The sequence below is a fragment of the Mesoplodon densirostris genome, chromosome 10, assembly GCF_025265405.1.
Source record: "Mesoplodon densirostris isolate mMesDen1 chromosome 10, mMesDen1 primary haplotype, whole genome shotgun sequence".
Lineage (NCBI taxonomy): Eukaryota > Metazoa > Chordata > Mammalia > Artiodactyla > Ziphiidae > Mesoplodon > Mesoplodon densirostris.
In genome coordinates this window covers 43,216,551-43,231,946 of record NC_082670.1, presented here as the reverse complement: position 1 = coordinate 43,231,946, position 15,396 = coordinate 43,216,551, and the positions used below count along the sequence as shown (strand labels likewise).

Below are 15,396 nucleotides of genomic sequence, written 5' to 3'. Positions count from 1 at the left end.
AGGGTTCGATCCCTGGTTGTGAGACTAGGATCCCTCATGCTGCGTGCATGATGCGGTCAATAAACAAACAAACAAACAAACAAATAAATAAATAAATAAATAAAATGGGGACATTCTGCAATTCCCAACTCTTTGACAGGCACTATCTCTTGTCTAATAGATACAGTATAAAATCATGTCTCTTGGACAAAAATATTAAAACCAGAAGGAACAATTAATTGGGATTATTTGTTTAGACAGTTTTATATAATTAATATACATTTTCATTATTTAAAAATAATCAAATCTTCAATAAAGCTAAAGTTCTCCTCTGATCACCTACACCTAATTCTTTTGAGATAGGTTATACTGATACACTGATATCAACATGATACATGTACTTCCAAATCTTTTCCTCCGTATATACATCACTTTTGGAGAATATATTTTGTTATGTGTTATATGTGTGTGTGTGTGTATATATATATATATATATATATATATATATATATATATACACACACACACACATATTCTTTTTCAGATTCTTTTCCACTATAGGTTATAACAAGATATTGAATATAGTTACCTGTGCTATACAGTACATCCTTATTGTTTATCTATTTTATATATAGTAGTGTGTATATTTTAATCTCAAACTCCTAATTTATCTCTCCTCCCCTCATCCTCTTTGGTAACTGTAAGTTTGTTTTCTACATCTGTGAGTCTATTTTCGTTTTGTACATAAATTGTATAATTTTTATTAGATTCCACATATAAATGATATCACATAATATTTGTCTTTCTCTATCTGACTTACTTCATTTAGTATGATAATCTGAAGGTCCATCCATATTGCTGCAAATGGCATTATTTTGTTTTTATGGCTGAGTAATATTCCATTGTATATATTTACCACATCTTTTTTATCCATTCATCTGTCGATGGACATTTAGGTTGCTTCCATGTCTTGGCTATTGTAAACTGTGCTGCTATGAACATAGGGGTGCATGTATTTTGTCAAATTACTTTTCTCTGGATATATGCTGAGGAGTGGGATTGCTGGATCACATGGTAGTTCTATTTTCAGATTTTTAAGGACCCTCCATACTGTTCTGCATAGTGGCTGCACTAATTTACATTCCCACCAACAGTGCAGGAGGATTCTTATTTTTACATACTTTTTTTTTTTTTTTTTGTGGTACACAGGTCTCTCACTGTTGTGGCCTCTCCCGTTGCAGAGCACAGGCTCTGGATGCTCAGGCTCAGCAGCCATGGCTCAAGGGCCCAGCCGCTCCGTGGCATGTGGGATCTTCCCAGACTGGGGCACGAACCTGTGTCCCCTGCATTGGCAGGCGGACTCTCAACCACTGCAACACCAGGGAAGCCCCTTTACATACTTCTTAAGAGCAGTTTTAGGTTCACAAGAAGATTGAGAGGAAGGTACAGAGATTTCCCATGTACTCCCTACCCCCCCACATGCATACTTCCCCTATTATCAACATCACTCACCAGGATGGTGAGTTTCTTTCTAAAGATGAACCTACACTGACACATTGCAATCACCCAAAGTCTATAGTATACCTTAGGGTTCACTTTTACCGCCATATAGTTGGTCTTATGTGTTTTTAAACAACATATTTTAACCATCTTCAAAATGGTGACTTCATTTTTTTTAAACTGTTACAATATATTCAATAATGCTTGTATCAGAGTTTATTTAATCACATCACTCTTAAAAAGAAATTTTGGTTGTTTTTAAATTGGAGCTTTCAAAATCAATGCTGCAGTGAAAATCCTGCAAAGCTGCACATGTGAGAATGGTTTTAATCTACAAGGTTTTTCCAGTAATTAACACTAAAAGCTGGTATCTGTGCCCTGAATATGCAAAATTTTGAAAATCCCTTCTCAGACGACAATTGTTTTGGTTCCTAGATCTAGTTTGATAGATTTTTTCATCTATCTATCCATCTGTACATTTATCTATCTATCATTCTGTCATTTAACCCTATCCACTACTTCCTTATTGTATAATCTTGGAGACACGTCACGTCTCTCTGTGTCTGTTTCTTCATCTGTGAAGTGGGAATGCTAATAATACCTGCCTCATAAGGTAAAATTACATGAATTGTGAGGATTAAATGAGTTATTTAATATGTGTAAAGAACAGAGAACAGCGGTACGTACTCATTCAGGTTTAGGCATTATCATTATTATTTGTCAAATTAAGGTTTGGTTTTTCAGAACTGGTACCTAAAGAGTTCAGACTTTTACATCAGAGAAGACTAGAAATCCTCTTTCTCTAATCAGTACCCATACCCCTGGTCACTTGTCAAATTTCTATCTAGAGAGAATTCTAGAGAGATAATTTATCCGGGCATGGTTCATTGTAAAATATTTATTCAATGTTAAATAAGCACCCACAATGTGACAAGCACAGTATTAACTATATGCTCATGAAAGATGGGTAGCATAAGAATTTTGCTTCTTAAAAAGCACTCCCACAGACAATGGGAAAGACATGACCGCTAGTACTAATCGGGAGATAATTCCACTAGAGTAGGTGCAAGGTAGTGTGGGAGAAGTAAGGATAGAGTGCGACTCATATGAGAAAGAATAGACATTTTCCAGAAATGGAGGGGTGGGTGAAGCTATTTCAGACTTATGTGCACAGTTATAGAACCACGTACCAGTGTCCAACTGCCGGGTGTGCAGGTATTCTTTTACGAGAGCAGCATGATGTCAGCTAGAAAGTCATGCAGGGACCAAGTCATAAAGTGTAGGTGTGTGATGATCAGGAACTATGATGCTTCTGTGCAGGCAGTTGGAAAAAAAGGAGTGTCACAATCAGAAACACATTTTAAAAAGTTCAATTTGGCATCAAAATGATGGATGGGATGCCAAGGGGTAAAACTGAATGTCAAAATATGATTAAAAGTCTAGTCTCATACCCCAAGCAGTGAGGATTATAGATTGGAGAGAGAGGAAGTAGAAACCAAAATATCTGGAATGGAGCCAACAGCAATCCGGAAATGGGCATGTCAAGGGTAAGTGGAAGGTGTAGGGAAAAGATGCAGCTATGAGCCCCAATGGTCAGATGAAGCACAGGACTTGACACTGCCATGGAAACCAGGGTAAGAAAGAAATGTCAAGGATGGAGCCCCTAGTGGGAACATCAGCACTTTATTATAGACAAAGGAGAAAAAGGAATTCCATGAACTAGGCAAAAGACTTAAGTCAGAGAGAAAGGAAGAGACAGGGGTGAAGGTTTTTCCTAGGACTAAATTCCCAGAGAGGATGTTGGGGGAGTGTGAGGTGACCAAGAGTGCAAAGGGCTTCTGCTAGGATAACTAGGCTAGAGGTGGGTTAGTTAAAGGGGGTTGGGGATGGATTTAATGCAGGGTAGGAGGGAAAAAGAAAGAAAATCGAGAAATGTACTCAATTTTCTGTCTTGGGTCACTAGATGACTGGTGAACCTGTTAACCAAGTAGAAGGAATGGAAGGAGTATTAGGTCAGAAACAAAAATAGTGAGTCGGAGGCCTCTGGGAAACTTTCACACATAGATGTCTGGTTGGCATTTGGAGACTCACATTTGTGGATGGGTTTTTATGTCAATGAGCTCTAAGGTAAGAATGTTTGTTGCATCATCCACAGAGAGGCTTTGCTAAGCAGAGTTAAGCAAACACACCAGACAGTTATTATGTTGTGGTGTCTGTTCTGTGTCACACATTCATACATAGACAAACACAATTATCCCTACATAAATAAATAACAGTAATTCCTAATGGGTCATACATAAATTTGGGTGAGTCATTCACTGGATGTGGGAGATGGAGATTAAGCGAGGGTAGCAGTGGCATTTGAAATCCCTCATCTTTGGGGGGGGGGATTGCTATTTGTTTGGGGTTTATCATGAATTTCTCTACTCCCAAGGCCATATCAAAATTTACATTATTGAACAGTCTATGGTAGCACCATTCCTGCTATTTTACCTCCGATACCTTCATTCATTTATCATTTTCATTTTCTATGAATTAATGAACATCCTGAAGCTGTGGATGCTGACGTCCCTCCATTATCTCCCTCTAGGAATTAAGTAAGAGAATGTTGACATCTCCTCCTTTGCTTTGAAACACAGTATCTCATCATATTTGGCTTAAGCTGTTGATGTATTTAAATGTCAAATTCTATTTTGGATTTTTTTCTTCTCTTTTACAGATTCACCTACATTTTATTCCTTAAAGACACTAATGCTAGATTTTAAAGAAAAAAGAAACCCATACTGGTATATGGAGTTTTTTGGACTTATTTCTTTTGTGCCCTTCATAGCTAGGTTAGCATGTGTTTCTTTATTTGGTTGTTTCTTCAGAGACTACTGGACAGACCATTGAAGCCCTAACCCTATGTAGATCTCAGGATTTGTTTTTTGTTTTTTTCTTGTTTTTTTTCTTTTGTTGTTGTTGTTTTGTTTTTTGCAGTATGTGGGCCTCTCACTGCTGTGGCCTCTCCCGTTGCAGGGCACAGGCTCCGGATGTGCAGGCTCAGCAGCCATGGCTCACAGGCCTAACCGCTCCACGGCATGTGGGATCTTCCTGGACCGGGGCACAAACCCGTGTCCCCTGCATCGGCAGGCGGACTCTCAACTACTGTGCCAACAGGGCAGCCCTCAGGATTTTTTAAAATCATGTATTTAATTTTTTTCTATGACAAAATAATCAAAAATTAAGAAAAATCAAACTAAGACAAAGATTAAATTTGCATTATTGGGGGATGAGGGGGAACTGGATGAAGCCAATCACAAAGTACAAGCTCCCATTTATAAGATAAATAAGTCCTAGGGATGTAATGTACAGCATGATGTATATGATTAACACTGCTGTACGTTATATACGAAAGTTGTTAGGCAAGTAAATCCTAAGCTTTCTCATCACAAGGAAAACAATTTTCTATTTCTTTGATTTTGTATCTGTGTGAGATGATGGCTGCTCACTAAACTTACTGTGGTCATCATTTCATGATGTATGTGAGTCAAACCATTATGCTGTACACCTTAAAGTTGTATGGTGCTGTATGTCAATTACGTCTCAATAAAACTGGAAGAAAAAAATATAGCTTGTAAAAACATAAATGAATTTGCATTGTTTCCAGAAATTGATCATAAACAAATTGGCATAAAGTATTTAACAATATTTTCAATATTTTGCAACTGGTTTCCCAATATTATTGCCATTCAGAGGGAAACATGTGTCTGCGATACCTGCCTTGTGGTTGAGGAATGCTAGCATGATTTTCTAGTATTGGCTGTAGCTCCAGAATGTTTAGTAGTTTCTGGTGTGACTCTTCATTTCTACGCAGGCTTGTCAACAGCAGCATCATGTCCATCTCATTTTCATATTTGAAGGGCTGCCAATCACTATTTTTTAAAGATATAAATCTAATTTCTTTGCCTTTCCTCCCACAGGTTATTCTGCCAACCATTTAGTAAACCTAACTGCAGACTTTGCTGGTTTGGGTACAACATTTACTCAGTATCCATTCATTTTTATTTCTGACAGACTAAGCATATGGTCCTAATGCTCTATGAAATCAGACTCTTGGAACGAGATTCTGTTATAAATTTATTGCTCGTTACCTTTATGTGATGTTACATTATATACATCACTGAGCCTGCATGAAAAGCTGCATAGATGGAACAGATCTATTTTGACTTTTGAGTTTGACTTTCTTTCTTTTTTTTTATAAACATGGAATTCAAATAACCTTACACATAGTTTATGGCTTTTCAGATATACTTGAACGTGTTATTGGCTATAAGGTCTTTATTCACATTCCATGCCTTTCATTAAGACAAGGATAAATGAATAAATATTCCCATGATTGTCTGATGCAGGGTTCGGCAAAGTAAGGCCTAAGAGTCAAATCCAGCCATCACCTGTTTTTGTACCGCCCAATTGCTAACAATGGTTTTTACATTTTTAGATGTGTGGAAAATGTTCGAAATAGAATAATACTTTGTTTCACTCAGAAATTATATGAAATTGAAATTTTAGGATCCATAAGCAAAATTTTATTGGAATATAGCCATATCCATCCATTCATATACTATCTATGGCTGCTTTCATGCTACTGGGCAGAGTTGAGTCACTGAGAGGGGGGACCTTGTAGCCTGAAATATATACTATCTGTCCTTTTCGAGAAAACGTTTGCTGGTCCCTGGTCTAATGCATGGCTGACTTTAATTTTAAAAAAATTCTAAATATCAAGAAGTTTATGCAGTCAAACTAATACCAGAATTAGTTATTCCTTTTCCTTAAAAATGATGCAGGGTTCACATTTCATGGAATTATACTTATTATTACAGTACCCTTGTTTATTACCTGGACAAACTTAACTCCTTTTGCTATTTCAATTAACAGAAAAGTTTACCCAAAGAAGAAGAATACTAAGTTTCAAATAAATTCCCTTTTCTCCATTTTCTGTCATTATCTATATATTTAATTTGTTTTAATGAAGGTAATTGCACACAGGAATAACTCTGATCTAGAAGTAAAAGAGTCCCTGTGTTCAAATTTAATCATCATCTTGTTTTCTAGACTCACATTAAATAAATAATTAGTTGAAGTCACTGTGAAAGGCAGACGACAGGGCCCATTAAGACAGGCCCCTTGGATCTTTGATGTGTCTACATTTTCTTAGAGGTTGAGGATAATTAGACTGGAAGGTGACACCTTAAGACAGGCTGCTCTTCATAGTGAACTGCTACACTGATTTACCAGAGACAACTGTCAGAGTGAAAGTAGCATTTATTCCTAGATGAAAACATTAACTGTCTTCTTTGAAAATAAATTATTTTGTGGCTCCCATCACCCTAAATTTTTTCCTCTTTCATTTTTTTATGTTAGGAATAATTAAAATGGGTTAGCTTTTTGAATATTATTTATATAAATTATGAATAAACCCCAGAGACAATAATATAGAGAGATTTTCTGTGGTGTTCTGTGTTTCTGCAGTGTTTTACTTTATTCCAGATGTGATTGGGGATTCTCTATTCTTAATTCCTTTAATCAGTTATCAAAGGTTATGGGTTTTTCAGATTATATTCCAAAATAAGTCCTGGAAATCATGTATTTTCTTTGCTACAAGTCATTTCTGGAATATTCTGAGGAATTCATTCTTCGATTCCTCAAATATTTATTGAGTACTTACTGTGTGCCAGTCCCTGTTCCTGAGATTTGAGGTATATCAGAGCACCAAATGGGACCAAACAAGATTTTTACCCTTGGGGAGATGACATTCTAGAGGGAGGAAACAGGCAAGAACCAAAGTACATGATAAATAAGTAAATGGCGTAGCATATTAAGAGATGATCAGCAAAATGGATTAAAAAAAAATCAGAGCAAGGACGGAGAGAAATAATGGAGTGGGAGTTGGGATCTGAAATAGGGTAGTCAGTGAAGGCCTTGTTGACAAGATGACGCTTAAGCAAAGAACTGAAGAAGCTCTGAGACTTAGATAAGTAGATATCCAGGGGAAGAGCATTGCAGGGAAGGGGGGTGGGATGAGAGTGAAGACCCTAAGGTGGGAGAAAGCAGACCTGTGCTCAAAACAAGGAAACGTCATGGCCTGATATGGGAACCGAGGTGGAACATTTTGCTGGAGCATGACATAATTGAGCTGACTCTTGGCTGCTTTGATATGGGGGTGCGTTGGGGCAGGGCAGAGCAGGAGGAGTAGCAGGGAGGATGTGGCAGTAATTCAGGAGAGAGATGGTGCTGGTTTGGACCAGAACCCATCATGGAGGTGGTGAGGGTGGGTGAATTTTGGATGTATTTGAAGGTGAAGTGTGTAAGGATTTCCTGACAGATTGGATGTGGAGTGAGAAATAAAACGAGTATGTGTTGACTCCAGTTTTTGTGTTTGTTTGTTTTGCCTGAGAAGTTGCTATCAGTCCTCTATAGGTAGAACTAGTTTGGGGGTGAGGGGGGAGGCAGTCAGAAGTTCCACTTTGGGTATCCTGAGTTTGAGATATTTATTAAGATAAAATCAACTCTGTAGCATCCCAGTTGGTCGTCTCCCAGTGTCTGTCTCATGGAAGAATAAAAAAAGTGTTGTTTGAATATTTAATATACATGAATATAGTAAGCACCACTGTAGTTTGAGTGAATTAATGAAAGAGCATTCATTGAGTGCCAGGTATCAGGCTGTTCACCATCACAACACAAAGGATACAACCTGATCCTCATTAGAACTTCTCAAGGTACATGGTGTTGTCTGCATTTTACAGAAGAAAACATTCAAGGCTAGTGACTTGCTTGAAGTTCACGTGGCTAGTAAGTGGCTTTCACTTTGAGATTCAAACTCATGTTTCACAACTTTAAATACAGCCTCCTTTTGATTTTATCAGTGAACTCACAAAAGAAATATTAGTAAACCTGATAGACTGCCGTTTGTTGAAAATCTGATTTTTATCTTCAGACTATAACACAAGTGAACAAAAACAAGCCTGTAAGAAGCATGAACTCTATGTGAGTTTCCGGGATCTGGGATGGCAGGTAAGAATGGTCAACCAACTTGGTTGCTTCTTTTTTGCTTTATTATCAATCCTGAATTACTCAGAATCTTTGTCAGTAATTTTTCCTATACAGTAACCAATTATTTTTGACGTGACTATTTAGTATATGGATTATCCACATCATTTTTATTTCTCCATTATCCTTTCACCATTGAAACATAACAGAGTTTATGGTTAAAAAAAACAATTATGCTGAAGAAGAAATGCACCCTTAGAGAGTGAAAAAAAAATCCTGTTGTTTAAATATCCCCAAATTTTCTTTTTAATACCCATTTTTCAGATTAACTCAAGCAATTTCCATTTGCCTCCTATGGTCCCAAATTATTGGTATAAGAAATAGAATCCTTGACTATGTCTCTGTCATAAGGTAGATCTACAGAAAAAAAATGTTTTTCTTGTACTTAAAAATCTTATTGCTTTCTTTTACATCTGCTTCATGAACAGGGTGAGAAGGAGGATTTAACCAAAATAATTTTTAATGGCTCTGTGTTGAAATAGTTTAAATTGGATTGCTTAGATTACATTATTCCATTACATTGGATCCTCAGAATATGAGCTATTATATTGAGAAATAATATTAACAAGTAAGCATTTTCAAATTTATGGTAAACCTTCTACATGAATTGTTCAATAATTTTCCATCTGTGACAAGTATTACATCTCTGGAAAAAAAATCAGGGCCACCATTATAAGTGCCAACTTTTTAGCTTCCTAAAATTTTTCACGTACAGTGCTCAGGAATTTTCTCCAATTCATTTCTTTTAAAGAGGCTATAAAGTTAACACATGAATGGAAAGAAAAATAGGACAAGGCAGAAATCTTACAGCTTTAGGAGCTTGTCAAGCTTCTAAAGCAAGAATGAGTTAGTAAGAAGTAATGAGAATGATCTCAATTAAGTTTATTCTTCTTTTCCTTTCTGGTTCACTTGAACTTTCCAGAGTTCATCATTTCCTGTTTAAACAATATTTAGAATGCTATTTCATGATTAAGCCTTTATTCATGAATACATGGGTTAATACAGGCTATGAATATCTTACATAGTGACCTCTTGGGAGAAATTACAGAGGACAATTTCTTGTGAAAATATTTATACTTTTGTTGTAAACTTTAACTTAACCATAAATTAAGGGCTTGGGGGAGGCTGTCCTATTACAGTAATTGTTGGACCAAGAAGAGAAACCAATCCAGATTTCATTATATTATATTATATTAATTATATTTGAGTATTCTTTAAGAATTGTTTTTCTGTGTTTTTATTTTGGTGATATTATTTCTTCTTCTCTTCTTGTGCATTTTAGGACTGGATTATAGCACCAGAAGGATATGCTGCATTTTATTGTGATGGAGAATGTTCTTTTCCACTCAATGCCCATATGAATGCCACCAACCATGCCATAGTTCAGACTCTGGTATGCTTTCTTTTTGCAAGATGGAAAGTGGTTTATGATGTAAACTTCTTATAAAGTTATTTCAAAGGAAAGCATCCATTTATAGTTAGAAATGCATTTTCTTCTCTTCTCAAATTCCTAAAGTAATAATTGTGCCAAAGTAACAATTGTGGATATAGTCAGGAAATTCAGGCTGGCCTAAAGAATAATTCTGATTCCAGAATGGGGAAGGATTCAGCGAGGAAAATTAGAATAATCACATAAAGTGGTCATTGTGCACTGATTAATTCACTAGACAATATGACTAACCACACAGGTGCTGTTTCTAACCTAACAATTCATTAGCAGTCATTGCAAAAACATTGAATGACAGTTGTACTGAATTTCATCTGAGGGTTTTTTCTCTCATCATTTAAGAATGTTCTATAACATACTTTGGTATTATGGAAGCTCTTCAATGTATTATAGAGTATAAGTAGAAGACTGGTTTCTATTTTTTGATACTTTTTTTCTTTATAATCTTTAAGGTGGAAATTAGCCTTCCTTTTGTCCCTTCCACACTTAGGAATGCAACAGTGACTTAAGCTCTAATAATCTAGGCTTATTTTTGTGAAAAAGGTAATGAAATGTTTATTTCATCATCTCTAAATGGTCGTACTGTATCTAATGAGCTCATGAAAACCCTTGAGAATCTGACGTGCCTGCCTTACGGTGTGTGACTTGATATGTGGGGTGAGGGGAGGTCAGTCTCTGGAAGACTAGGGAGAGGCTTCTAGAAGATGCATAGCATACGTGATGTAATCCCACATCAAAGTTTGTGTTCATAGGAACATTTCAACTAAAAGTTATTAGGACAGAAGGAAGGGAGCACATTATTTTTTTTTTAATTTTTTAATTTTTTTTGGTATGTGGGCCTCTCACTGCCGCAGCCTCTCCCATTGTGGAGCACAGGCTCCGGACGCTCAGGCTCAGTGGCCATGGCTCAAGGGCCCAGCCGCTCCGTGACATGTGGGATCTTCCCAGACTGAGGCACGAACTGGTGTCTCTTGCATCGGCAGGCGGACTGTCAACCACTGTGCCACCAGAGAAGCCCCGAGAACACATTATTTTAGAATCAAGACAATGATGGGATGGAAGTGGAGTTACTTAGTGGATGGTAGTAGGAGAGCAGGAGCTATTAGAAGAACATCTGTCTTTGTGGCTGAGGCTTGTTTATGACCAACAGAAAGAGTAACTATTAGAATTTGTGAGGAGTTAACTCTTCAGAAGGTTACCTTTTTTCACAATTAATTTACAATTTAAAGCTGATGGAAATAACACCACAGTTTCCTTATGAATAAAGAACTGTATATATACATTGACAGATTAAATCATTTGACTTGATGCTTTGCTGGCATCTTTCTGACCTCAGAGGTACTACAAGATAGCTAGACACAAAAGTTACATATCTATGGCAAGTAAAGCATAGATATTGTCAAAACCTTGGATTAGAGAAGAAATAGAGAGATAAAACATATCTATATCTATATCTATATTTTTTTTCTGGTACGCGGGCCTCTCACCGCCGTGGCCTCTCCCGTTGCGGAGCACAGGCTCCGTACGCGCAGGCTCAGCGGCCATGGCTCACGGGCCCAGCCGCTCCGCGGCTTGTGGTATCCTCCCAGACCGGGGCACAAACCCGTATCCCCTGCATCGGCAGGCAGACTCTCAACCACTGCGCCACCAGGGAAGCCCACAAATATATATTTTTAAGGTAGTCATTTATAAATATTCTTTTTTCCCCCAAATTTTGAAGATATGCATTTATTTCAGAATTCAATCACATAAAATTATCAGGTTGCTTTTTAATAATGAATGGAAAACATTTGCTCATGTTTATCCTTCCCCAATACCGATTTTTCCACCCTAGATTCCTCTGATATATCATACCCAGAAAACCCATATGTCTAGGGAGAAACTCTTATTTCCTCCTTGATAACAAAATTTATATTGATTTAAAGAAAACCTTAGTTTGCTACGGCTCTTATTTCACTGTCTAAAGTGAAGAACCAGAGTCTAAATTCCAATCCGCAGGTTCACACATGCTTGCTTTGATGTTGCCAATACCATAGAAATATTCTTCTTTTTATTGATTCTTGACCAATAAGGTTGCCATATGCAAAATATAGAGTAAATTCCTGGGGGTATTTTAAATGCTCGTATTCCTTCATCTTTGCTATCTATAAATATAAGCACTTCTTGATATAGGATATCATTACTGGGGGATGAGGAGCAGGTGTGTGGTACAAGGAAGGGTATATTGTATTCAAACTTCCTCTGGGAAAAGAATGTCTGTGGAGTCCAGCCTTCTATTCTTCTGTATGAGAATTCACATTCTGAAATGTGAGTCATCTGAAAACCAATCGCAGAGAGAGGAACGCTGCTGTCTCACACCTGAAAGGAAGAGGGCTGGTCACTGTCTTTCTGTCCAGTCACAGCAGAACAGCCACTATTAGCCTGTAGAGAAATGCCACTTAATTTCCCAGCAGTTAAGCTCTTTGTACTGTCAATGACTTAGAGAGCTTTCTGTGTTTCCTTAGATATGCATCCAAGTTCCCTTAGGCTATACAATGCTTAAGTATCGAAAAAACTCTTTGTCAAATACCCCCCCATCTGTCTCTTTTTTCTTTTTTTTAAAAAATATATAATTATATACTGTCAGCTCTTAGGACTGTAGTCTAGAAGGCAGAGTCTAAAAACAAACATTTTTTAAAACACTGACACAGACTTGGAACAGGACCCCAGTCTGTATCACTGTCCTGGGATGTGGAGCATAAAGTCATCCCAGAACTTTAAGGGATGTGGGAAGTTTGGTGGTTTTTTTTCCACCCCCTGGCATTGTACACTCTCTTTGTTTGTCCTATGAAGGACATGAAACAAGAAGACAGACGTGTTTGTTGTTAAAGGAGAGCAGGTTTGTGACAAATAGGTTTGAGAAATGACTGAAGAACATACCTATTTTTTCAGAGTGATGCCTTGGTGAGGTGGTCCTTGAAGCAGGGGGTTATCCATCACAAATGTGAGAGTTGAGGATGATAAAGCCGAGGAGGGCTGCAGGCTGCATCTGAAATTGGGAGAAACCATCCAGCTTGCAGTTTTGTGAGGTCTTAGGAAATTTCACATCCGTGTCCGATCACCTCATTTTTCCTGCTGTGTCTGTCCATAGGCAGGGCTCCTATATCAGTTCAGCCAGGAGGTTGTGCAGCCAAGATTCTAAGAGCTGTATTTTCTCTTTGTAGATCTCTAAGGACTCTGCAGTGGGACTTCCCATAAACTCCTCTGGAGGAAGGGCCGGGGGCAGCAGGGGTGTGTGGGAATTGGGGTACAGTGTTCTGGCTCCTTCCTTGATTATTGAACATCAGAGGCAAACCTGCCAGTCTGATCAAAGTGAGAACAAACACTTTACTTAATCATTTCACTGTCCATGTACAGCTGCCTTTTCAGGCTTTAGTGGGGAAGATGGATATTTAATTTTTAAAATATCTAGGCTCCTTGCCTCTGCTTTAGCTTAGCCTGCTTTTTGGCACTTGTCTAGGGGAGAAAGCAAGTCAAAGTATGTTACACTCTGGCCAATCTGATAAAAAAATTATGGGGAGAATAGTTGAAATCATTGCTTTAAAGCAAGTATTGGATTTTACCTGGAGTTTATTTTGCTGTGATTTGTATGCTTCCTTTATCATGGAAAATGAAGAGTTGGCACAGCTTTTAATTTTATTGTCAAAAAAAGTTATTGATTTATTGTTTAGTTATCCTTTCAAAAGTAATTCTTAGATTCACATCTTTCTACAGTGCAGTGGTATGGCTTCATTGATTTTGCACTTAGAACTTCTGTATTTCTCATGAAGTAAATAGAAGTGGTCACTTTAACCAAAAGCAACCCAGTGCTAGTTGTCATGTTCTTTCCCCCAGGAATATTTCCACTGAATATTCCATAGAGAGAGTTTTCCTTCCTTGGTAGAATATTTTTTAAAGTGCCAACATGTAATTAGAACTGGTGGGTCAAGTCTAGGTGTTAATACCTAAGAATACACCCTTCACTACCAGCCCTACCCCACCCTGCCATGGAACATAAACAGAAGAAAGGGAGGTAGCTTAAGGGGGTGCTGATAGTCAGTGATAAAACAAGAATATTACTTTCAAGCTGCAGACAAAATGTCTATCTTAATTCTTAAAGAACAAAATGTTTCTCCCCCCCAGGTTCATCTGATGTTTCCTGACCATGTACCAAAGCCTTGCTGCGCGCCAACCAAATTAAACGCCATCTCTGTGTTGTACTTTGATGACAGCTCCAATGTCATTTTGAAAAAATACAGAAATATGGTAGTGCGTTCGTGTGGTTGCCACTAATTTTAGATAATAATGGTAATAAGAAAAAGATCTGTATTAAGGTTTATGACTACAATAAAAATTATCCTTTCAGATAAAAGGGGAATTTCATAAAATTAGCCTGGCTCATTTCATCTCTCTAACCTATGTACAATATCATGTATATAGTCACTTTTATTTATTTAAAGGTATATATTCTCCTTTGTGGATGCCTTTTCAATAAAATGTATTTTATAGGTCACTGCATTATGCAATAGATCGCCCAGTCTAACTTTCAATAGGATATGTTGAGTCCAATTCCATTTCAACATTTTTTAATGTATTACACATTTTATATAATTTTCTGAAATTAGACAGAACTCCTTTGACTGTTAAGTATTGTTGAAGGAAACTGAATGCATTTGGTTAGGCTGTGCCAATGAAAACTCTGATAGGATATTTATTTAGAAATAAAACTTAACAAAATAACCACCCCAAACAAAAATTCTTGGAGGAACACAATTTTTCTTTGAGAGTTTCTGCTTCGTTAGATAAAGTGAAATGTTGAACTGGATTTGAATAAATAAATGGGAGGCAGAACACAGAAGCTGAAAGGTTGCACATAATTGTTATAACTATTTGCTTGAACAGAATTGGTGTAACTGTAGGAAAGTGTTCCTTCTTGGCTCGTGGGTTGTAAATTTTTCAAAGAGCTCAAAGCTTCAGGAATTCTGTGGAGACAGACTTGAGCCTGTGTCCATAACTTTCCAAGTTAACACTAAAAAAGCATAGTACAACCTTCTTACCTCAAATAAATCATGTCTGCCTATTATCTAGAACACTACTGCTGCAGACTATTTTTTCAGATTTAAAAACAGTCCAAAATAAAGAAACATTTACATGTGCTCCCCTACCCTCCCCACAGACAAGAGTCACTGCATGAATAAAATATACCCAAGCAAAGAGGCCTACAGAGCCATTTTCTGTAGCTCTATTTTATAACTGAGTTTGCTGATTGATGGGATGCAAGGGATTTTATTTAGGGTAAAAGCACTGAAACTCAACTGGAGGAAATTACCCCAAATCCCAGAATGGTTTTGACAGAATTGCCA

The 15,396-nt window shown here is 37.3% G+C and overlaps 1 protein-coding gene across 3 annotated transcripts in view; it reads left to right on the top strand.

Moving 5' to 3' along the window:
- The window catches only part of BMP5 (bone morphogenetic protein 5), a 125,327-nt gene extending 111,001 nt beyond the window's left edge, over positions 1–14,326 (top strand). For 2 of the 3 annotated variants that reach the window (XM_060109943.1, XM_060109942.1), the window contains 3 exons: positions 8,456–8,532; positions 9,851–9,961; positions 14,177–14,326. In XM_060109943.1, coding sequence (XP_059965926.1) covers positions 8,456–8,532; positions 9,851–9,961; positions 14,177–14,326 — 338 coding nt within the window. The remainder of the gene's footprint in view (positions 1–8,455; positions 8,533–9,850; positions 9,962–14,176) is intronic. The other variant, XM_060109944.1, reaches the window with a different exon arrangement.
- Positions 14,327–15,396: the final 1,070 nt, after the last annotated feature.